Source organism: Ranitomeya variabilis, chromosome 1 (genome assembly GCF_051348905.1).
Source record: "Ranitomeya variabilis isolate aRanVar5 chromosome 1, aRanVar5.hap1, whole genome shotgun sequence".
Classification (NCBI taxonomy): Eukaryota; Metazoa; Chordata; class Amphibia; order Anura; family Dendrobatidae; genus Ranitomeya; species Ranitomeya variabilis.
In genome coordinates, this window is record NC_135232.1 from 50,319,723 (window position 1) to 50,344,443 (window position 24,721).

At 45.8% G+C, this 24,721-nt stretch overlaps 1 protein-coding gene across 5 annotated transcripts in view; it reads right to left on the reverse strand.

The window, feature by feature from the left end:
- The window catches only part of DYM (dymeclin), a 293,499-nt gene that overhangs the window by 231,037 nt on the left and 37,741 nt on the right, over positions 1-24,721 (reverse strand). For all 5 annotated transcript variants that reach the window (XR_013221124.1, XR_013221125.1, XR_013221122.1 and 2 more), the window contains exon 6: positions 12,236-12,308. Coding sequence is in view for 2 of the 5 variants with exons in the window: in XM_077283443.1 (XP_077139558.1) it covers positions 12,236-12,308 (73 nt within the window). In the remaining 3 variants the exon portion in view is untranslated. The remainder of the gene's footprint in view (positions 1-12,235; positions 12,309-24,721) is intronic.

Genomic DNA, 24,721 nt, shown 5'->3' on the forward strand with positions numbered 1-24,721 from the left:
AAGAGACAGACCCATCCCCACATGCCGTAAAAAGACAGACCTACTCCCACTTGCTGTAAAGAGACAAAAGCTCACCCCACTTGCCATAAAGACAGACCTGCCCCCATTTGCGGTAAAGAGACAACCGTCCGCCTCCACTTTTTTAAACAATACAAAATTGTTTAGCATTACAGGCCTATAATGAGCAGATTACGGTGGGTCAATCTCTTCTTTACAAAACAGATTTTGTTAAGACTCCGTTACTAGATTAATGTAAGAAAAAAAAAGGGCAAAAATGGGAACAATTTAAAAAAAAATGTTTTGGTTCTTGCAGAAAAACAAGATTTAATATCACTTTTCCAAAGACAGAAATTAAGTTAAATTGTTATTACCCAGGACTAGGTGTTCTCTTCCTGAGCAGCTCGGGTCAGAGCATCGATGATAGTCCCAGAGCTATCATCAAACTTCTAGAGGGGGAGGAATGAAGGAAGTGGTGTTTGGCCCCAAATTCTTGCTGGCTCCCTCCAAAGAAAACATTCTCCTGAAACCATCCCAGCTTCATGTTCTATCTCTCCTATGTCTTGTAATTATATCTTAATGTGCTGTTTATATGGTAGGACGTGCGGGCTCGACAGCGGGGAGAAGCAAGAGTCTGTTCTTTTATGGGAGAGAAACGGACACCGAGGAGAAGGGTTTCCATCACCTTATAGAAGGGGGCACGGAATCCTCAAGAGGCAGAACATTACGCTGCCAATCTGAGACATTGTCCTCATGTTATAGGTGATGGCGCCAACCCTGCATCAATCATTCCTGGGTCCTCTAGGGTCTCAACAAGAGCCACGATCAGATGATCGACGCAGGGGCTTAATGTCGCACCCCCACCGATATATGGACGATAAACCATGAATTTTGCACAACCCCTTTAAAACGCAGTCAGTAGAATGGGGAGACCCCCAATATATGCCCACCCTGCCATGCATGACAGACAAGGGTCAGCCAAAGTCATATGCCTGCAAAATCGGCTGAACTCTCCCTCGATAACAGACGTTAGCGGGACGAGGGGGGCCAACAAAATCGTAACAAAATAAATCATTGAGGGTCCCACTGCCGGAGACCCCGCCGCAAACGAGAAATGGGGAGCCTGGTCTGTACATGGCCAGCAATATGGAAATGGCTCACCCGGGGTGAAGTACCTCTCACTGGAAACGGCTCCCCCAACAGTAAGACCCCACTTACAGTGCTGAGGTAACAACATCACATGGACTAATCGCAGGCCTCAGATTATACCTCTGTACCTTGTATACAGGGAGAATGGAGACCGACACTGAGGTCCATTTATACAGGTCTGGGGGGCCACATTGTGAGTGCGTCACTGCCAAAGGGGGCAAGAAACCTGGTATAAAGGCAACCCCAGCCTCCATACTTGTGGCACCTCACACACTGTCTGACCAGGGCTCCTTCCTCTACTGGGACAGACTACTGTCAGGAGAGCAGGGATCAACAGAGGAGGAGACATGTGCAGATCTATATGGAAGGTATCAGGGGGTCTCATAACCTGCACAGTACAATGGCGAGAGCAGCACTCACACAACCTGCTCTGCACGGAGCATATAAACGTGGTAGATGAAAATGCCTCAAATAGAACTCCAAAGATACCACCGATTGTAAGATACATCCTGTATTATACCCCAGAGCTGCACTCACTATTCTGCTGGAGCAGTCACTGTGTACATACATTACATTACTGATCCCGAGTTACATCCTGTATTATACCCCAGAGCTGCACTCACTATTCTGCTGGTGCAGTCACTGTGTACATACGTTACATTACTGATCCTGTACTGATCCTGCGTTACATCCTGTATTATACCCCAGAGCTGCACTCACTATTCTGCTGGAGCAGTCACTGTGTACATACATTACATTACTGATCCTGAGTTACACCCTGTATTATACTCCAGAGCTGCACTCACTATTCTACTGGTGCAGTCACTATGTACATACATTACATTACTGATCCTGTACTGATCCTGAGTTACATCCTGTATTATACCCCAGAGCTGCACTCACTATTCTGCTGGTGGTGTCACTGTGTACATACATTACATTACTGATCCTGAGTTACATCCTGTATTATACCCCAGAGCTGCACTCACTATTCTGCTGGTGCAGTCACTGTGTACATACATTACATTACTGATCCTGATTTACATCCTATATTATACCCCAGAGCTGCACTCACTATTCTGCTGGTGGTGTCACTGTGTACATACATTACATTACTAATCCTGAGTTACATCCTGTATTATACTCCAGAGCTGCACTCACTATTCTGCTGGTGCAGTCACTGTGTACATATATTACATTACTGATCCTGAGTTACATCCTGTATTATACCCCAGAGCTGCACTCACTATTCTGCTGGTGCAGTCACTGTGTACATACATTACATTACTGATCCTGAGTTACATCCTGTATTATATCCCAGAGCTGCACTCACTATTCTGCAGGTGCAGTCACTGTGTACATACATTACATTACTGATCCAGAGTTACATCCTGTATTATACCCCAGAGCTGCACTCACTATTCTGCTGGTGCAGTCACTGTGTACATACATTACATTACTGATCCTGAGTTACATCCTGTATTATACTCCAGAGCTGCACTCACTATTCTGCAGGTGCAGTCACTGTGTACATACATTACATTACTGATCCTGAGTTACATCCTGTATTATACTCCAGAGCTGCACTCACTATTCTGCAGGTGCAGTCACTGTGTACATACATTACATTACTGATCCTGTACTGATCCAGAGTTACATCCTGTATTATACCCCAGAGCTGCACTCACTATTCTGCAGGTGCAGTCACTGTGTACATACATTACATTACTGATCCTGAGTTACATCCTGTATTATACCCCAGAGCTGCACTCACTATTCTGCTGGTGCAGTCACTGTGTACATACATTACTGATCCTGTACTGATCCTGATTACATCCTGTATTATACTCCAGAGCCGCACTCACTATTCTGCTGGTGCAGTCACTGTGTACATACATTACATTACTGATCCTGAGTTACATCCTGTATTACACTCCAGAGCTGCGCTCACTATTCTGCTGGTGCAGTCACTGTGTACATACATTACTGATCCGGAGTTACATCCTGTATTGGGCTATATTCACATTATTGTCGCATTTTTTGGTGAATAAAACTAACTTCACTAACTATATACTGTAGACAAAGCTCGATTGTATTCTGCACCCTAAAAATGCTGTAACAAAGTAAAAAATGCTGGAAAAATTGGACATTTTGAATGCAGTGTTTTACTGCCAAGAGAGATGGTTTTTGGCTGCATAGAAAAATTCAACAAAAACGCCATGTCCGAACATAGCCTTAGAGTATGTGCACGTGTTGAATATTAGCAGATTTTTCTGCAGCAAAATCCAGATTGTTGGCTAAAAAAAAAATGCTGCTTAAAATGTGTGTATTTGATGAGGTTTTTTTATCTGCATTCCCCCCCCCCCCTCCTCCCAATTAATTTAAATGGGTGAAAAAAATCTAAAAGATACGACACGCTGCAGATTCAAAAAAATAAAAAACAAAAGTCTGCTTTTATCGTTAAAATCTGCAAAGAGAAAAAGCAGCGAGTGCATGAGACTTCAGAAATCAGTGTTCTCCAGCAACCCCAAAACAAGCGCTTACAAGCTCAATAGCATAGAGTTTGTATGCGCCGGTAATGTTCTGCTGCCTAGCAGCGGTGGTCCATCTCCAAAGCAATGAGCTGCAAACAAAATAAAAAAGTGTTGGTATCTCAAGAACAGCTGCAAATTTTAATAAGCATTACATTGCAAAATTGCCTGTATTTGAAAGCAGTATCTGATAATACCCATTTACCCATTTATGAAGATAGTAATAACCCTTTAAAGATAATGGTTATTACTAGTAGAGATCGGCGTCCATACCAAACACTTACGGTTCAGCTCACCGAACACCGGGTGTTTATTGCGCTGTCATGTCTATGACAGCGCAGCAAACACTGCTTCTGATCAGTAGTAAAATCATTACTGCCGGTCAGACAGCCATGGGTCCAACGCTGTCAAATGACAGCATGAGCCCGCAACTGTGATCGAAAGTAAAACGTTTACCTCCGTTCACTGGAGTCAGTTGATGGGACTACTGCTACCATCAGCCTATGCCTGTTGCTGCAAATAACAGCGAGAGCAAGCGGTGGCTGATGGGAGCATTCATCAGCCAGCACCTATGCTCTAAGGCTACTTTCACACTAGCGTCGTACGATGCACGATGAATTGCGTGCACTTTTGCAGGATGCGTTTTTTCCACAAAACGACGCATAGCGACGTGCAGTGCACGACGCTAGTGTGAAAGTAGCCTAAATAAAGAACTAAAAAAAAAAAAAAAAATGGTGTAGGTTCCCCTGTGTTTTTGATAACCAGCCAGGCAAAACTGACCACTGGGGACTATTACCCTCAGCTGTCAGTGTTAGCAAGGCTTGTTATGAAGAACAGAGGGGTCCCCATGCTGTGTTTTGTTTTTTTAATTATTTTAAACATTTTAAAAAAAAAAATAAATTGGGAGGGCGTCCCCCACATTTTTGACAACCAGCCAAGCTAAAGCAGAGCTTTGAGGGTTGGTATTCTCAGGCTGGTAAGGGGCCATTGATATTGCCCACCCCTGAGCATAAAAACAGGAGCTTGCAGCTGCCCAGAAAAGGAGCATCTATTAGATGCGAAATTCTAGCGCTTTGCCTGACTCTTCCCACTTGCCCTGTAGCGGTGGCAAGTGGGGTTAATATTTGTGGGGTTGATGTCACCTTTGTATTGACAGATGACATCAAGCCCATGGCTCAGTCATGGAGAGACGTCTATCCATTACTAATCCTATAGTTACATGGTTAATAAATACATAGCAAGAATAAAGTCCTTTATTTGAAAGAATGACGGATTAATTTAATGATCCTAAATTAAACCATACTCGCGTCATCACCCATTCCACTGAATCCCTCTCGTCTCTTGTAATAAAACAAAAAATCACCATATCCCTCACCTCTCAGTCGTTCTGTCCCACACCGTAATCCATATCTGGGGATAAACAGTTTTCAAACTGGACAGTGCCAATAAGTGACCATCCAGGCTGAGAACCACTGGGAGAATGTGCTGCTGTGAGCGCAGCATCAGTGACGAGCGGTGACGTCATCGAGGTTACAGCCATCAGGTTACAGCCATCAAGGAGTAGGCAACCAGTGGTCTGAAAGAGGTGGTTTATTACCATCTCTGCCTTCCTGATCGATGTAAAGACAGAGCTGAACACACTAGGTCTATACAGTTTACGATGCGCTGACAGTGCTTCCTCCTCCGAACCCAGTGATCACATGATTGCCAAGTGCCGATTGGAGCTGTTGGTTCTTAGCACATCCATGTGAGCAACGCAGATAGGAGGCAGAATTTTCTGCTGCTGTGTCTAATATATCAGCTTCAATAAGATGTGAAATCAACAAATAAAAAATTGCTTAAAATGATGAAATGCCCTGAAAAAGGTGTGATATGACCTTATGGGGGAACATTTAGTTAAAGGAAAGCAAAGTAATGGAAAGGAAAAAAAAAAAAAAAAAAAAGAAGAGATGAGGAAAAATTCTAATTGACGGGAACAATTTACAACTTAATAAAAAATATATATAGGAAAATGTGAAAAAAATGACTTCCTTGTTTTAGTTCACCTTTTCCATCAATATTGACAAAAAATAAAAAGTGGCATAAAAATTAGGCTAAAAAAAAAAAGACAATCATTATTTGAATAATAAAGAGGCAAAAAAACGCAGATCCGAAAAACTAACAATGTGTCTGGTGAAAGTTTAGGTTTGATCCTAGATTATTTCCCCGCTCAGTGGCATCACCTGCCTGTGCGGGGGAACTGCAGCCAGTCCCAGTAACTTGTCTGGGAGAACGGAGCATTCACCACCATCCCAAAATAGAGTAAAAGGGAAAGCTGGAATTCTCTGATATTAAAATAGAAGCGATTCGCAATAATGAGGCACGATCTGAGGAAAGAGTGAATAGAATGGGAAGGAAGCGACGGTCTGACGACAGGATGGCCGTGGTATAGCTGGCACCGTGCCAATGACTGAGCGCACAATATACTGCAATCAGACGCAGGATATATAGCGCTGACTGCTTCCTAGTATTTTGACCTCACATTTATGAAACAATTGGCATGTGGGGGAAGAGGGCAAGAACTCGGCGGTGAATGTCACTGAGGCCACTGATGCCAGCAACAAAGAGTAATACGGTGAAAATCAAGAAGGAATAGAAGGGTCAATGCGGTACTTTTACACATTGGCCTTGCCCCGTGGAGACGGACGTTCTACTGGATGCCACAGATCACAGATGATCAATCGACTGGTCATTTTCCCCATCATCAAGAACAGCGAGAAGCGACAAAGTCTCTGAAAAAATGATTGTCTGATACCTCCAGTACATGAGAACAGATAGTGCTGGCCATGAAGAAAGGACATTTACTCCTGCAAGTGGCCTGCCCAATATAAGATCTTCACCGTGAGACACCGCTGCCACCGGATACGACGTTACTATAATTACCGGCCTCGGTTCTGGGTGATTGATGCCGTGTGATACCGACCATCCCTGGAGACATCTATGCCAGCTCATTATAACATTCTGGATCAGACACAGCAGAGGTCCAGCTGTCCATCCATTAGCACTGACCGAAGATTACACCGGGAGAAAAGAAACATCAGTAACTGGCACACAGGCAAGACCCTCTTCTTGGCCCCCCAAAAATCTGTCGTTTAAGGAAATTTTTCACACCCCACAAAGAACATGAGGGATTCTTGTTCTCTTGTCTCTATGCGTCTCATGATCATGCAGCAGCAGCATGGAGTACATTATACAGCAGAACTGAGTAGTGCAGCTGTGAATCCAGCTCCAAAATTAGCTAGAACACTTAATAGAAAGCAGTAGCGCTCCCACTCTCCTCCTCCATAGACTTCAAAAGGCAGCTGTGGTCTGATCACTCAGTGAGCTGTCGGCTCATTTTGTTTTGACCACGATGGGATATAAGAGTTTGTCAGAGAGCACGAGAAGTTCAGGAGACAGTGAGGAAGAGAAGTTTCTAGAAAAGACTAAGTAGTCAAGATGGAAAAAAACAAAAAAAAAAACGGGAGAGCGGTACTGGCTCAATAAAACAAAGGATTTTATTTAACAGGCCATAAAAAAGACAAACGGGGTTTAAAAATGTACGCGTTTCTGGCGTCCAGGACGCCCTTAATCATAGTATGGCAAGAATAAGAATAGTCTGTTTTTAAACTAGCCAGGAACAAACACTATAAGTATTTCCTGGAGAGGAGGCCCTAGTATTAAATAAAATCTGATCTCTAGTTTTCGAATTCCACGATTACCATAATCTCTTTCCCGTTATCAGTGATAAGTTCCTCACCCGAACATGTGTGTCTGGCATGAAGAAGTTCCCCATAGGGGATATCTCTAGTAATAGGTTTTGGATGACAACTCGTAGATTGCAGAGATGCTTTCTATATAGGGATGTATGTACATTACCACTGATGTGATCACCGACAAGACAAAGGTCCAAAAGTGCAACATGATTTGATGGTGGACTTGCCGTAAATCTCAAGTTAAAGGTGTGGTCATTTAGAAGACAAAAACAAATCTGGAAAAATCCAATGATTTCCCGCCCACACCAGAAGGAGGTCGTTGATGTAGCGACCATACCAACTGATGTGGGTGGAAAAAGGATTAGAGGGATGGTAGATGAACTTCTCTCACCAGGCCGCATGTAACATGGCCGGGGAGGAGGACACGCTCGTGTCCATTGGCGCACCACCTGTCTGCAAAAAAAAAACTTGAATCAAAACCAAAATAATTGTGCTTCAGTTATTAATTCAAAACAGAGACTATTGTTATTCTCTACTATAACTAAGGGCCAGAAATGCGCCAGTTTTTTTAACCCCACTTGTCTTTTTTATGGCTTGCAAAACAAAACCAACTGCAGAGCATAATGCGTTCCTAAGGGATATGGTCGCACATCTGTCCTTACCCAACTTCTAAACCTATAGGATCAAAACAACCTCCTGGGGAAAGGTATAGAGGCAGAAATAATCAGACGTACGGAGGTAAATGGTGCTGGCGTGAGGAACGCCAACTGTGACGCCAGGGACTCTGCCCCCTGGTGCCAGCCAGGCTGCGCACCAATAACACCACGCAGGAGGGACAGCCACCGAGTATTGTATGTCAGCAGCTCAGTCCTGATGACGTGAAGGAGTAAAAGGCAGAGGCGGCATCTGTAGTATTCAGCGCGAAGCAGCAATAGGCGCCGTACCGATGCCACGCAGCGAGCGCCCCCGTACAGATGCCACGCAGCGAGCAGTGCCGTACAGACACCACACAGCCCCGTACAGACACCATGCAGAGAGCGGCACCGTACAGACACCACGCAGAGAGCGGCTCCGTACAGACGCCAGGCAGAGCACGCCCCCGTACAGACACCACGCAGAGAGCGGCACCGTACAGACACCACGCAGAGAGCGGCACCGTACAGACACCACGCAGAGCGCGCCCCCGTACAGATGCCACGTAGCGAGCGGTGCCGTACAGACACCACGCAGAGAGCGGCACCGTACAGACACCACGCAGAGAGCGGCACCGTACAGACACCACGCAGAGAGCGGCACCGTACAGACACCACGCAGAGAGCGGCACCGTACAGACACCACGCAGAGAGCGGCACCGTACAGACACCACGCAGAGAGCGGCACCGTACAGACACCACGCAGAGAGCGGCACCGTACAGACACCACGCAGAGAGCGGCTCCGTACAGACACCATGCAGAGAGCGGCACCGTACAGACACCACGCAGAGAGCGGCTCCGTACAGACGCCAGGCAGAGCACGCCCCCGTACAGACACCACGCAGAGAGCGGCACCGTACAGACACCACGCAGAGAGCGGCACCGTACAGACACCACGCAGAGAGCGGCCCCGTACAGATGCCACGTAGCGAGCGGTGCCGTACAGACACCACGCAGAGAGCGGCACCGTACAGACACCACGCAGAGAGCGGCACCGTACAGACACCACGCAGAGAGCGGCACCGTACAGACACCACGCAGAGAGCGGCACCGTACAGACACCACGCAGAGAGCGGTGCCGTACAGACACCACGCAGAGAGCGGCACCGTACAGACACCACGCAGAGAGCGGCACCGTACAGACACCACGCAGAGAGCGGCACCGTACAGACACCACGCAGAGAGCGGCACCGTACAGACACCACGCAGAGAGCGGCACCGTACAGACACCACGCAGAGAGCGGCACCGTACAGACACCACGCAGAGAGCGGCACCGTACAGACACCACGCAGAGAGCGGCACCGTAGAGACACCACGCAGAGAGCGGCACCGTAGAGACACCACGCAGAGAGCGGCACCGTACAGACACCACGCAGAGAGTGGCACCGTACAGACGCCAGGCAGAGCGCGCCCCCGTACAGATGCCACGCAGCGATAGGCGCCGTACAGATGCCACGCAGTGAGCGGCACCGTACAGACGCCAAGCAGCGAGCGGCCCCATAACCACACTGCTCGGCAGCGTACAGGGCGCACTTTGTGGCTGGCGGTGCTATAATGGCTCGGGCAGCATTCCTGCTGGAACGTCTAGTGCCGTCATCATCTCCTGTATCTGCGGTCCGTAGATCTGGAGCACATGCATGCGGTACGTGTTGTCAGAGTAATGGTGTTTATACCTTTTGCTTTTGGTATGTTTAGTGTAACGTAATCCTAGTTTGGGCTCCGGCTCAGCGTTCTTGGAGATCTCGTGGTCTCTTATCTGCTGGCGGACAGGAGGCTGTCAGCAGAGCCGGACAGTCTGTCTCCTGCTCCCACCGCTGAGACTTCAGTCTATCAGGAGGAGCGGCGGAGCCTTACTGCAGCCGCTGACGTTATTAATGGACTCTTTGCACATTGCACTTTCAGCGCTCAGTAAATCTGACTTATCAGGAGATACATTCATTACATCCACACAGGAGATCCAGGGCGGCTGCTCGTATTCGGGGCACATAAATTGAAGGGAACACAGATTGCAGTGTGAAGACACGCAGGAGCGGATTTATGGGCCGTGGAGGCAGGATGTCTGCAGACAAAGCCAGTTCTACAGTGCTCTCTGGGGGTGACATTTATGGGGGGATCCCCTTCACTAATGATACACATGGGGTCCACACTCGTACATATGACACATCAGGAACAAGTGTAGACTGACAAGACCACAAACATGCTTCTACTATCAGGGAACACTGGGAGTTGTAGTGCTTGCGGCTGATGACCACTGGTCTACAGAGTTAACTCCACTATGAATATACCATAGAGGTCCCCATCGCTGGAATTAAGGTAAAATGGTCTATCCTCTATACAAGGGTAAAGATGTTAAAGGGAGTGTGTCGGCCCAAACTGACAGTATAAACTAAGCACACAGCATTGTACGGGATGAAGCCTCTATAATAATGTCACCTTTAGGATCCTAATCGCTGCCTCCGTTCTGAAAAAACTGCAGTACAGTATATTCTAATATGCTAATTAGGGTGCGGAGCGCACACCGGGTGTGACCAAGACACTCACTGTACTGTTCAGCCCAATCGCTCTGCATGCCCCACCCCCTCGCTGGTGATTGACAGGGCACGTTTGCAGACAGAGGACACGCCATGTAACAGTGCTGTCAATCAAAAGTGAGGGAGGCGGGGCATGTAAAACCAATGGGTGGAGCAATGTCCTGTCTCTTGGCCACACCCAGGGTGCTCCGAAAAACCTAATTAGCATCTTTGATTATTAAGGGTCAGTTTCTGCTGAACAAAAGCAGCCATCAGAGAGCTAAAAGTGCCATCGTCATACAGGGCTGAATCCACTACAAGGATATGTGCTTATTTATATTGTCAGTTTGAGCACACACACTCCCATTAAAGGGCTTCTCTGGGCTGAACAAGAATATCTGCAGTGTGGCTATGTGACTGCTGAATCTTGACACTGTGTACACTGTCAGCATCGCCTAGAATGGCTGCAGAAATTCATGTTTTGTCCAGAAAACCTGGAAAAATTGGCCACGCACACTGAAGTGGAGCAAATCATTCATATCCTTGTATTCATACAGCTTCTGTGTCAATCGATCCAGTGCGGCATTCCCCCCGCATTGGCAGAGAAGCAAGAATCAATCAGTGGTGTCAGCCGCGATCACCACTCAGATCCAGAAGAATCAGCGTCACATCTGACCATGGACAGTACGCCGTGACCATCACTCAGATAAAGAGAACCTGCGTCACATCTGACCGTGGACAGTACGCCGTGACCATCGCTGAGATCCAGAAGAACCTGCATCACATCTGACCATGGCAAGTACACCATGACCATCACTCAGATCCAGAGAACCAGCGTCACATCTGAACGTGGACAGTACACCATGACCATCACTCAGATCCAGAGAACCTGCATCACATCTGACAGTGGACAGTACGCCATGACCATCACTCAGATCCAGAAGAACCTGCATCACATCTGACCATGGCAAGTACACCATGACCATCACTCAGATCCAGAGAACCAGCGTCACATCTGAACGTGGACAGTACGCTGTGACCATCACTCAGATCCAGAGAACCAGCGTCACATCTGAACGTGGACAGTACGCTGTGACCATCACTCAGATCCAGAGAACCTGCATCACATCTGACCGTGGACAGTACGCTGTGACCATCACTCAGATCCAGAGAACCTGCATCACATCTGACCGTGGACAGTACGTCGTGATCATCACTCAGACCCAGAGAACCTGCATCACATCTGAACGTGGACAGTACGCTGTGACCATCACTCAGATCCAGAGAACCAGCGTCACATCTGAACGTGGACAGTACGCTGTGACCATCACTCAGATCCAGAGAACCAGCGTCACATCTGAACGTGGACAGTACGCTGTGACCATCACTCAGATCCAGAGAACCTGCATCACATCTGACCGTGGACAGTACGTCGTGATCATCACTCAGACCCAGAGAACCTGCATCACATCTGACCGTGGACAGTACGCCGTGATCATCACTCCGATCCAGAGAACCTGCATCACATCTGACAGTGGACAGTACGCCATGACCATCACTCAGACCCAGAGACCCTGCGTCACATCTGACCGTAGACAGTACGCCGTGATCATTACTTACAGAAGAGGAACCTCCACAATCAGATGAATGAGGCACAACAGCAGCTCTTCCAGAAGGTCTTCTATGTCCGACTCTGCAAAAGAAACAGAAGGGACAAAATGACAATTCATTAGCGTCAGTCATTTTTGGAACCATAGAAATAGAGGAGCTGCCCCCCACGTGTCACAGTTATATTGGGGGGCATATACCCCTCAAGCAGCTCCGGAAGTAATATTTGTGATTCACAGTTCTCTCCACGCACCGGAGTACAGCTACAATGTCCATAGCCATAAGGAGTACAGGCGACTTGGAACCAAACTCTAATCATTGTTGGGGTCCAGCTCAGCGATCACATCCACCACTCAGGACTCTACTTACAGGGATTACGAGAATTTACGAGGACCCTGAGTGACAAGTAATATACAAATGTATTCATAGTAATAAAACTACCATAAGGCTATGTTCACACGTTGCATTTTTGTTCCATTTATTTCTGCAAGCAAAACCTTCTCTATTGGCACCAAAGAAGCGGCTAACAAAAAGCGGGCTTTGTTACGTTTTCCGGGATCCCAAACTTCAGCTTTGCTTCCACCACAGAAGCATGAACACTGGTCACCAATGAAAGACATATGTGAAACCATCCATTTTTGGAAAAATAAAAAAAATAAAAAAAATAGGGGAATCTGATCAAATTATTAAGTGGAAAAAGATTTTTTTTATCTGAAAAAATAGTGACTAATCCGAACAAAAAAGTTCACATTAAAAAATACAGAGTTACAAATGTAGCAGCGGGGGAGGTGAATTGTTCGGGAATAGATTGAGTCTGTAGGACGCTGTTTACTTTTATACCTTGGTCGGCCCTTGAGTTGATCAGGTATTGTTCAATCTCACCCCTTGGTCGGCCAATGTTTACTTTACACATATCACTAATTTCATTAAACCGTACTAATCCTAACTGCTATGCTCATGTCAGGAGACAAATACTTTATGGTTTAAACCTGGGGAAAAAAAATCACAAGTGGTTTTCACATACTGGGGTAGCTGCTTTTTATTTTATATTTTTTTTTTAAATTTAAAAACACATCAAAACCTAATACCTGCGCTTTTTTGATGCGTTTTTGCGCTTATTGCTTTCTATGGTTGAAAAAATGCTGCAAAACCGCTAAAAGAAGTGACATGCTGCAGTTTTTAAAAAACGCAGTTTTGAAATTCAGTCAGAAAAATCTCATAGTTTTTGCAAGTACTGCAAAACGCAATTTTTAATTAGAATACATTTGCATAGAAAGCGCAGCAAAATGCATTGTGTGAACATAGCCTTAGTAGAGTAATAATGCCCCCCATGTACAAGAATATAACTAAGTTCACACGTTGCGCTTTTGCTGCATTTTTTTTTCTGCAAGCTGTACAAAAAACCATGATGCAACTTCCTTAAGGCTTAGGGTATGTTCGGAATTACAGCGGTTTTTCAGTAGTTTTTGTGTGGATTTCACCTGCGGTTTTACACCTGCGGATTCCTATTGAGGAGCAGGTATAAACCGCTGCGGAATCCGCACAAAGATTGGACATGCTGCGAATTAAACGCTGCGTTTCCGCGCGTTTTTTTTCCGCAGCATGTGCACTACGGATTTTGTTTTCCATAGATTTACATAGTACTGTAAACTCATGGAAAACTGCTGCAAATCCGCTGTGGATCCGCAGCAAAATCTGCAACGTGTGCACACACCCTTATGCACAAAAAAAGGCAGTAAAAACTGATACCTGCATTTTTTTGCATCGTTTTTGCTCTTACCCACTGTTTCCTATGGATTAGAAAATGCTGCAAATAGGCAAAAATAAAAGCTGAAAGAAGTGACATGCTGCAGTTTTAAAGACTTAGAATTTTTCCAATTCAGTCAGGAAAAAGAACTGCATGAGATTTCTGAAATATCAGACGACTTTCCTAGTACTACAAAACGCAGCTTAAAATTTGGATACTTTTTATTTATATAGCGCCAACAAGAATATAACTACTATAATACTGCTCCTATGTACAAGAACATAACTACTATAATACTGCTCCTATGTATAAGAACATAACTACTATAATACTGCCCCTACGTACAGGAATATAACTACTATAATACTGCTCCTACGTACAAGAATATAACTACTATAATACTGCTCCTATGTACAAGAACATAACTACTATAATACTGCCCCTATGTATAAGAACATAACTACTATAATACTGCCCCTATGTACAGGAATATAACTACTATAATACTGCTCCTACGTACAAGAATATAACTACTATAATACTGCTCCTATGTACAAGAACATAACTACTATAATACTGCCCCTATGTATAAGAACATAACTACTATAATACTGCCCCTATGTATAAGAACATAACTACTATAATACTGCCCCTATGTACAGGAATATAACTACTATAATACTGCCCCCTATGTACAAGAATATAGCTACTATGATACTGCTATGTACAAGAACATAACTACTATAATACTGCCCCTATGTACAGGAATATAACTACTATAATACTGCTCCCTATGTACAAGAATATAACTACAATAATACTGCCCCCTATGTACAAGAATAAAACTACTATAATACTGCCCCTATGTACAAGGATATAACTACTATAATACTGCTCCCTATGTATAAGAATATAACTACTATAATACTGCCCCTATGTACAAGAATATAACTACTATAATACTGCCCCTATGTACAAGAATATAACTACTATAATACTGCCCCTATGTATAAGAACATAACTACTATAATACTGCCCCTATGTACAGGAATATAACTACTATAATACTGCCCCCTATGTACAAGAATATAGCTACTATGATACTGCTATGTACAAGAACATAACTACTATAATACTGCCCCTATGTACAGGAATATAACTACTATAATACTGCTCCCTATGTACAAGAATATAACTACAATAATACTGCCCCCTATGTACAAGAATAAAACTACTATAATACTGCCCCTATGTACAAGGATATAACTACTATAATACTGCTCCCTATGTATAAGAATATAACTACTATAATACTGCCCCTATGTACAAGAATATAACTACTATAATACTGCCCCTATGTACAAGAATATAACTACTATAATACTGCCCCTATGTACAAGAATATAACTACTATAATACTGCCCCTATGTACAAGAATATAACTACTATAAGGCTGCTCCTATGTACAAGAATATAACTACTATAATACTGCCTCCTATGTATAAGAATATAACTACTATAATACTGCCCCTATGTACAAGAATATGACTACTATAATACTGCCCCTATGTAATGGAATATAACTACTATAATACTGCCCCTATGTATAAGAATATAACTACTATAATACTGCCCCTATGTACAAGAATATAACTACTATAATACTGCCCCTATGTACAAGAATATAACTGCTTTAATACTGCTCCTGTGTACAAGAATATAACTACTATAATACTGCCCCTATGTACAAGAATATAACTACTATAATACTGCACCTATGTACAAGAATATAACTACTATAATACTTCTCCTATGTATAAGAATATAACTAATATAATACTGCCCCTATGTACAAGAATATATCTACTATAATACTGCTCCTATGTATAAGAATATAACTACTATAATACTGCTCCTATGTACAAGAATATAACTACTATAATACTGCTCCTATGTACAAGAATATATCTACTATAATACTGCTCCTATGTACAAGAATATAACTACTATAATACTGCTCCTATGTACAAGTATATAACTACTATAATACTGCCCCTATGTACAGGAATATAACTACTATAATACTGCCCCATGTACAAGAATATAACTACTATAATACTGCTCCTATGTACAAGAATATAACTACTATAATACTGCCCCTATGTATAAGAATATAACTACTATAATACTGTGCCCCCTATGTACAAGAATACAACTACTATAATACTGCCCCTATGTACAAGAATATATCTACTATAATACTGCTCCTATGTACAAGAATATAACTACTATAATACTGCTCCTATGTATAAGAATATAAACTACTATAATACTGCTCCTATGTACAAGAATATAACTACTATAATACTGCCCCTATGTACAAGAATATAACTACTATAATACTGCTCCCCTATGTACAAGAATATAACTGCTATAATACTGCCCCTATGTACAAGAATGTAACTACTATAATACTGCTCCTATGTACAAGAATATAACTACTATAATACTGCCCCTATGTACAAGAATATAAACTACTATAATACTGTGCCCCCTATGTACAAGAATATAACTACTATAATACTGCCCCTATGTACAAGAATATATCTACTATAATACTGCTCCTATGTATAAGAATATAACTACTATAATACTGCTCCTATGTACAAGAATATAACTACTATAATACTGCCCCTATGTACAAGAATATATCTACTATAATACTGCTCCTATGTATAAGAATATAACTACTATAATACTGTGCCCCCTATGTACAAGAATATAACTACTATAATACTGCTCCTATGTAAAAGAATATATCTACTATAATACTGCTCCTATGTATAAGAATATAACTACTATAATACTGCTCCTATGTACAAGAATATATCTACTATAATACTGCTCCTATGTATAAGAATATAACTACTATAATACTGCCCCTATGTACAAGAATATAACTACTATAATACTGCCCCTATGTAAAAGAATATATCTACTATAATACTGCTCCTATGTATAAGAATATAACTACTATAATACTGCTCCTATGTACAAGAATATAACTACTATAATACTGCTCCTATGTACAAGAATATATCTACTATAATACTGCTCCTATGTACAAGAATATAACTACTATAATACTGCTCCTATGTACAAGAATATAACTACTATAATACTGCTCCTATGTACAAGAATATAACTACTATAATACTGCTCCTATGTACAAGAATATATCTACTATAATACTGCTCCTATGTACAAGAATATAACTACTATAATACTGCCCCTATGTACAAGAATATAACTACTATAATACTGCCCCTATGTACAAGAATATAACTACTATAATACTGCTCCTATGTACAAGAATATAACTACTATAATACTGCTCCTATGTACAAGAATATAACTACTATAATACTGCCCCTATGTATAAGAATATAACTACTATAATACTGCGCCCCACAGATAGAAATATGGATAATGAGGCAGATGAAGCAGCATTAGTTTTTCCTCTGGGTTATTGGCAGGTAAGCCCGGGTTATTCCGTCATATGGTGCGGTGCTCGGTGCCAGGATCCCCGGCGTCAGTACAATTACAAGTGCTTCTATTTAATATCTACATTTCCATTAGTGGATGGGACTGGTGTCAGCTACTTAACAGGAGATCAATGTGTGCCGTGGACACAGATGGAGCATTGAGCGGCGGCCGCTCCTGACACATCTCTGTGTCTTACGATGTAATCCAGTCACACTTTCTGTAGGATTCAGCTGCAGCCGGAGAGTTTTCCATTCTCCGCTCATCGCGGCCTGACCTCGAGTGCCATCTTCCTCTCCTTCTGCCAGGCATTTTTGTGGCGGAGAGCCGGCAGGGCCTCTGTGCTCTGCAGCCGTCTGTGAGACGCTTCCTCTGTACCTGGGGCAGCCTCTGCTGCTGTCAAGACTGAGGAGGAATTAGGAGAGTGGATTCTCCCTGGGGAGCGAGAGGGAGGTAAGGAAAACACCAGCACTGCAGGGACAGGGCTTTCCGGAAGCTCGTAATTCTTCAATGGCTTAAAGAACGGAAAAAAAAAAAAACACAGAAAAAAAACTTTTCCCAAGTTTTGATATTAGCAGCACAGAACATGGAGAAGATATGCGCCCGTGATCACTGCCACAGTGACTGCATGGCCTGGAGTCACTGGTCCGAGGCCACACAACCCAGGAGTGAGACGACGAGCAGCAAAGCCCGCAACATCTGACACCCGGCCCGGGCAGACATAACCAGCAACACAAAAAACAAAAATAAATATCTCGCCAATTTTCACACCGGCCACTAGGCCCAATATCTGATTTTTTTTTCAGCAGCCACATAGACTGGCTCAGATGTCAGTGTACAGGAGGGGGAGGAGATGAGCTGTGACATCACCTATTGTGAATGGTGGGTCCTGTGTTATCTACTGTATATGGAGGTGTTATCAGTCATTGTACAGGAGGAGGAGGTGAGCTGTGACATCACCTATTGTGGATGGTGGATCCTGTGTTATCTACTGTTTATAGAGGTGTCATCAGTCATTGTACAGGAGGAGGAGGTGAGCTGTGAGATCACATATTGTGAATGGTGGAACCTGTGCTATCTACTGTATATAGAGGTGTTATCAGTCATTGTACAGGAGGAGGAGGTGAGCTGTGACATCATCTATTGTGAATGGTGGATCCTGTGTTATCTACTGTATATAGAGGTGTGATCAGTCATTGTACAGGAGGAGGAGGCGGCGAGCTGTGACATCACCTATTGTGAATGGTGGATCCTGTGTTATCTACTGTAAATAGAGGTGTTATCAGTCATTGTACAGGAGGAGGAGGTGGTGAGCTGTAACATCACCTATTGTGAATGGTGGATCCTGTGTTATCCACTGTACATAGAGGTGTGATCAGTCATTGTACAGGAGTGAGAGGAGGGGAGTTGTGACTTCCCCTATTATGCATAGTGTATCCTGTGTTATCTAAAGTATATAGAGGTGTTATCAGTCATTGTACAGGAGGAGGAGGAGGCGAGCTGTGACATCACCTATTGTGAATGGTGGATCCTGTGTTATCTACTGTAAATAGAGGTGTTATCAGTCATTGTACAGGAGGAGGAGGCGGCGAGCTGTGACATCACCTATTGTGAATGGTGGATCCTGTGTTATCTACTGTATATAGAGGTGTGATCAGTCCTTGTACAGGAGGAGGAGGTGAGCTGTGAGATCACATTGTGAATGGTGGATCCTGTGTTATCTACTGTATATAGAGGTGTGATCAGTCATTGTACAGGAGGAGGAGGCGGCGAGCTGTGAGATCACATATTGTGAATGGTGGATCCTGTGTTATCTACTGTGTGATCAGTCATTGTACAGGAGGAGGTGAGTTGTGATATCACCTATTGTGATTGTTGGGTCCTTGGTTATTAAAAGGGTTTTGCTATGTTACGATGTAATAATAATAATTTGTATTTATATAGCGCCAACATATTCCGCAGCACTTTACAATTAAGCGGGGACATGTACAAACAATAAATTCGGTACGAGTTAAAACAATTTAAACAGTGACATTAGGGGTGAGGTCCCCGCTCGCAAGCTTACAATCTACAAGGAAATGGGGGGACACAATAGGTGAAAAGTGCTTGTTATTTCAGGTCTGGCAATTATAATGGTATACATCAAGAAATCCCATTACTTTATGACTCGTGGGGGGATCCCACCAATTCTGAAAGTGAAGGGTCTGTGTAGTACGACAGCACAATTAGTACACCAGTGTAATGTTTGTTGCTGTATTACATCCAATACAGTCATACCACTAGTTACCGTAGTAATGTCGTTCTTACCGGTTCCCCCTGTTTTCTATATCTGGGGGGTCTGCACATCATATCCCCTCTACTCCTGTCCTGCAAATCTATGAGGCTTCTATAACTGCAGGTCAGAAGTCCCTGCGATGATGGCAACCACCCAGCTTTCCCCAGAGTCAGAACGGCTGCATTCCCAGGTCAGCTCCCACCAGCCGGCCGCGGGCCGCTATAGACAGGGCGTCCTTCCTGATAAGCCCCACGCTGAGACGTCTTATGGTGATATCATTCCTGGGCGCCAAGTAGGAAAAAAACACTTGATCGGGATGTAGGGAAATGAATAACAGCAAAACAGAACAATCCGTGGCCGGACAGGAAAGCAAACATATCCCGAGTCCCGAAATGAGATCGGGGACGGAGGGTCCTTACAGCCCGGTGTGTATTGTGCTCCGCACAATGGGGGCGCCCCCCGCACTCCACGTACTTCCTCCACAATACCAGCGGCTGGAGCCGGGGCGGCCGTGCGGGGCCAGCACCACCAGATATTAGCTCATTGCCTGCAGGTTCGGACACAGGCACCCGGGGAAAGGGCTCGCCTCCCCCTCCGTCTGGAGACCAGCCGTGAAGATGAAGTCACAGAACCAGGCGGACCAGAATCAGCATCTTCAAAGCTAGGTGCTAATTAAAGGGTTAATCCCAACAGTAAAAGTTATCGGCTATCCACAGCAAAGGTGACAAGTTTGTAACCGGTCAGAACCCCCACAACCCCCGGGACCCCCAGAAACCTATGAACAGATCTGGTAAATGCTCAGTAGTAGTTGTAGCCGCACAGGCGTGTCAGTATTGCCAAAAAAGCCAAGCGCGGCGCTCTGCCGTCTCCAGCAGTCCCACGCATGCCTAGGGGAACAGGTCACCTTTAATACTGGTAAAAACCCTTTAAGAATTAACCTCATAAGTACCAAGAGACGTTAGTTTATGGGGACTGCTCCTGGTCTTAGATCTGACGCCATTGTAAACATAATGAAGGGGGAGGAATGTGAATATCTGTCTATGAGGATTAGCAGCAGACATCTACTGTGATGGCGGACATAGCCTTACATTGTTTGATGTACCTGCCCCCGCAGTGCACGGCTGCACGGTTACCCTTGTTGTAACCCTGTCTATCCACATCTGTGTATTTTGACCAATAAAGTTGTTTTGCATTTATATATTTGGACTTTGAGATTGTATTTTGTTGGTTTTCCTCCTCCTTGATTTTGGTAATGAGCACTCCGTCCATATTTTAGTCCACGATCTATATTTCTTGGGTTTTGTACATGTGTATACGCGGATTTGGTAATAAAGTTTACATACATTACTCTTATTATTTGGCCAGTATATCCCATGATGTATCAATGTCGGTCATTTATTTATATCATTATGCCACTGTTAGCATACAGCGTGGGAACTAAAGCCCTCACAATCCAGCAGGAGCAGGTCGGGGAGAAGACAGGAGCGGGTTATTATCGCCTCTGGCTTCACTACTGCTGTATACAGAGCGCTCAGCGAGAAGGGAAAGTGCCACACACTGCCCGAACGTCTGCCGGACCCACACCAAATGACCGCCGGGTGATCGCCCGACAAAACGGAGGCCAGCAGACCCCCCGATGAGCTCTGCTGGGGAAACTAGCAGACCCCCCCACCTCCCCCCAGCGAGCTCTGCTGGGGAGGCTAGCAGAACCCCCACCTCCCCCCAATGAGCTCTGCTGGGGAAACTAGCAGACGCCCCCCCCCCCCCCGAAGAGCTCTGCTGGGGAGGCTAGCAGAACCCCCACCTCCCCCCAATGAGCTCTGCTGGGGAAACTAGCAGACGCCCCCCCCCCCCGAAGAGCTCTGCTGGGGAGGCTAGCAGAACCCCCACCTCCCCCCAATGAGCTCTGCTGGGGAAACTAGCAGACGCCCCCCCCCCCCCCCCCGAAGAGCTCTGCTGGGGAGGCTAGGAAATTAGCAGACCCCCCCCCACCTCCTCCCTAATGAGCTCTGCTGGGGAGGCTAGCAGAACCCCCACCTCCCCACCCCCCCGATCAGCTCTGCTGGGGAGGCTAGCTGACCCCCCCGATCAGCACTGCTGGGGAGGCTAGCAGACCCCCCTTATCAGCTCTGCTGGGGAGGCTAGCAGACCCCCTTCCCCGACCAGCACGCACTACTGGGGAGGCTAGCAGACTCCCCCCCGATCAGCATTGCTGGGGAGGCTAGCGGACCCCCCCGATCAGCTCTACTGGGGAGGCTAGCAGACCCCCCCCCGATGAGCTCTGCTGGAGAGGCTAGCAGACCCGCCCCCCCCCGATCAGCACTGTTGGAAGGGGAGGCTAGCAGACCCCCCCCCGATCAGCTCTACTGGGGAGGCTAGCAGACCCCCGCCCACCTCCCCCCGATGAGCTCTGCTCGGGAGGCTAGGAAACTAGCAGACCCCCCCACCCCCCCGATGAGCTCTGCTGGGGAGGCTAGCAGACCCCCCCCACACCTCCCCCTGATGAGCTCTGCTGGGGAGGGCTAACATACCCCCCTGATCAGCTCTACTGGGGAGGCTAGCAGACCCCCCCCACCTCCCCCCGATGAGCTCTACTGGGGAGGCTAGCAGACCCCCCACCTCCCCCCGATGAGCTCTACTGGGGAGGCTAGCAGACCCCCCCACCTCCCCCCGATGAGCTCTACTGGGAAGGCTAGAATACCCCCCCCGATCAGCACTGCTGGGGAGGCTAGCAGACCCCCCGATCAGCACTGCTGGGAAGGCTAGCAGACCCCCCCCTCCCAGTCAGCACTGCTGGGGAGGCTAGCAGAATTCCCCCCCCCCCCCCTGATGAGCTCTGCTGGGGAGGCTAGCAGACCCCCCCCGATCAGCACTGCTGGGGAGGCTAGCAGAATCCCCCCCCCCCCTCCGATGAGCTCTGCTGGGGAGGCTAGCAGACACCCCCCCCCCCTCCGATGAGCTCTGCTGGGGAGGCTAGCAGACCCCCCCCCCCCCCAATGAGCTCGACTGGGGAGGCTAGCAGACCCCCCCCGATCAGCTCTGCTGGGGAGGCTTAGCAGACACCCCCCCCCCCCCCCCCGATCAGCTCTGCTGGGGAGGCTAGCAGACACCCCCCCCCCCCCCCCCGATAATATTAAGGTAAAACATTTTTATATTTACGTTAACACAACCTGAATGAAGAATTAATTATTTTGAGCAAAAAGTGAACGATAAAATAAAATTTACCAAAATTACTTTTTTTTTTTTTTTTTTTTTTTTTTTTAAACATTCGCTTTGCAAAACCTAAGGCATAAATCACACGATAATTAATGTCCTCCATAACATTATAATTTCTCCTACATAAAACAAAGCCTCATGCATCAATGAAAAAAAAAAAACTTTGGCAGCTGAAATGTCAAAAAGCAAAATAAAAAAAATAATATGTAGTAATCATGGCCCTTTCAGGCCTGTTCCCCTAAAAGATTTTCTGAACCCCCAATATTATCCTACAGGGGAAAGAGAAGGAGGGAGGGGGAGGGGGGGATAAGAAGACAATCTATGGTAAGTGTTCACTTGTTTAAGACTGGTCTTCTCCTGCCACCTACTGGTCACTTATGGAACTACGGCATCCTATCTTACCCTGTTCATGTTGCAGACCATGGCTTTTGTGTTGCAATTGTTGGGCACATGGCGATTACTTGGGGGATTTTCCGATACACACAGGTCGCTAACAGCACACGCTGACCATTAAAGGAATCTTTTGAGTTCCACTAACCACTGGAAACTGCCATCATGGAGCCTTTTAAAGGGAGCCCGTCAGCAGGATTGTGCACAGTGACCTACAGACAGTGTCAGGCCGGCGCCGTTATACTGACTACAGTCACACCTTGGTTGATGAGATCCGTCTTGTGGTTGTTGTGTAATCTTTATTTTCAGTGAGTTAATGATAGGCTCGTGCTCCGGGGCGGCCTGTGGGGGTCTTCATGTGGTGCACTGATTAGGTATCCACCAGTATGGCCTCTGACAGGTCACTGATCCCTCACTGGCCTGCCCCTAGTTTACATGATGTATAACTTATTGTTAGAAAAAAAAATTGCATCCATCACGATGGAGCCTGCACAGTAGTATCTATTGCGTTCCGAATTATGCTACAGCGCTGGCGCCATTTTGATCAAGATTTTTTTCCCCCTCAAGAAATGTACATATGGATATTATAGATCCGATCATGGTGCAGTGCTGGCGCCTGCCTGATCACTGGGATTTTGTTTTCTTCAAACAATAAGATATGTGGTATGTAAACTAGAGGGCCGGTCAGTGAGGGATCAGTGACCTGTCAGAAGCCATACTGGTGACTACCTAAGCAGAGCACCACATGGAGACCCCCACAGACCGCACGAGCATATCATTAACTCACTGAAAATAAAGATTAAACAACCACAAGACGGATTTCATCACCAGGTATCAGTATAACGAGCCAACCTGACACTGTCTGTAGGTTACTGAGCACAATCCTGCTGACAGGCTCCCTTTAAGATCCAATTTGACATTTCTTCTATTCTGCAGTTTGTCATATGCAAATGAGGCAGGACTAGCCCAGAGGGCCGTCTCGTTCCCCCAGACTAGCCCAGAGGGCCGTCCCTTTCCCCCCACACTAGCCCAGAGTGCCGTCCCTTTCCCCCAGACTAGCCCAGAGGGCCGTCCCTTTCCCCCAGACTAGCCCAGAGGGCCGTCCCTTTCCCCCAGACTAGCCCAGAGGGCCGTCCCTTTCCCCCAGACTAGCCCAGAGGGCCGTCCCTTTCCCCCAGACTAGCTCAGAGGGCCGTCCCTTTCCCCCCACACTAGCCCAGAGGGCCGTCGCTTTCCCCCAGACTAGCCCAGAGGGCGTCCCTTTCCCCCCACACTAGCCCAGAGGGCCGTCGCTTTCCCCCAGACTAGCCCAGAGGGCCGTCGCTTT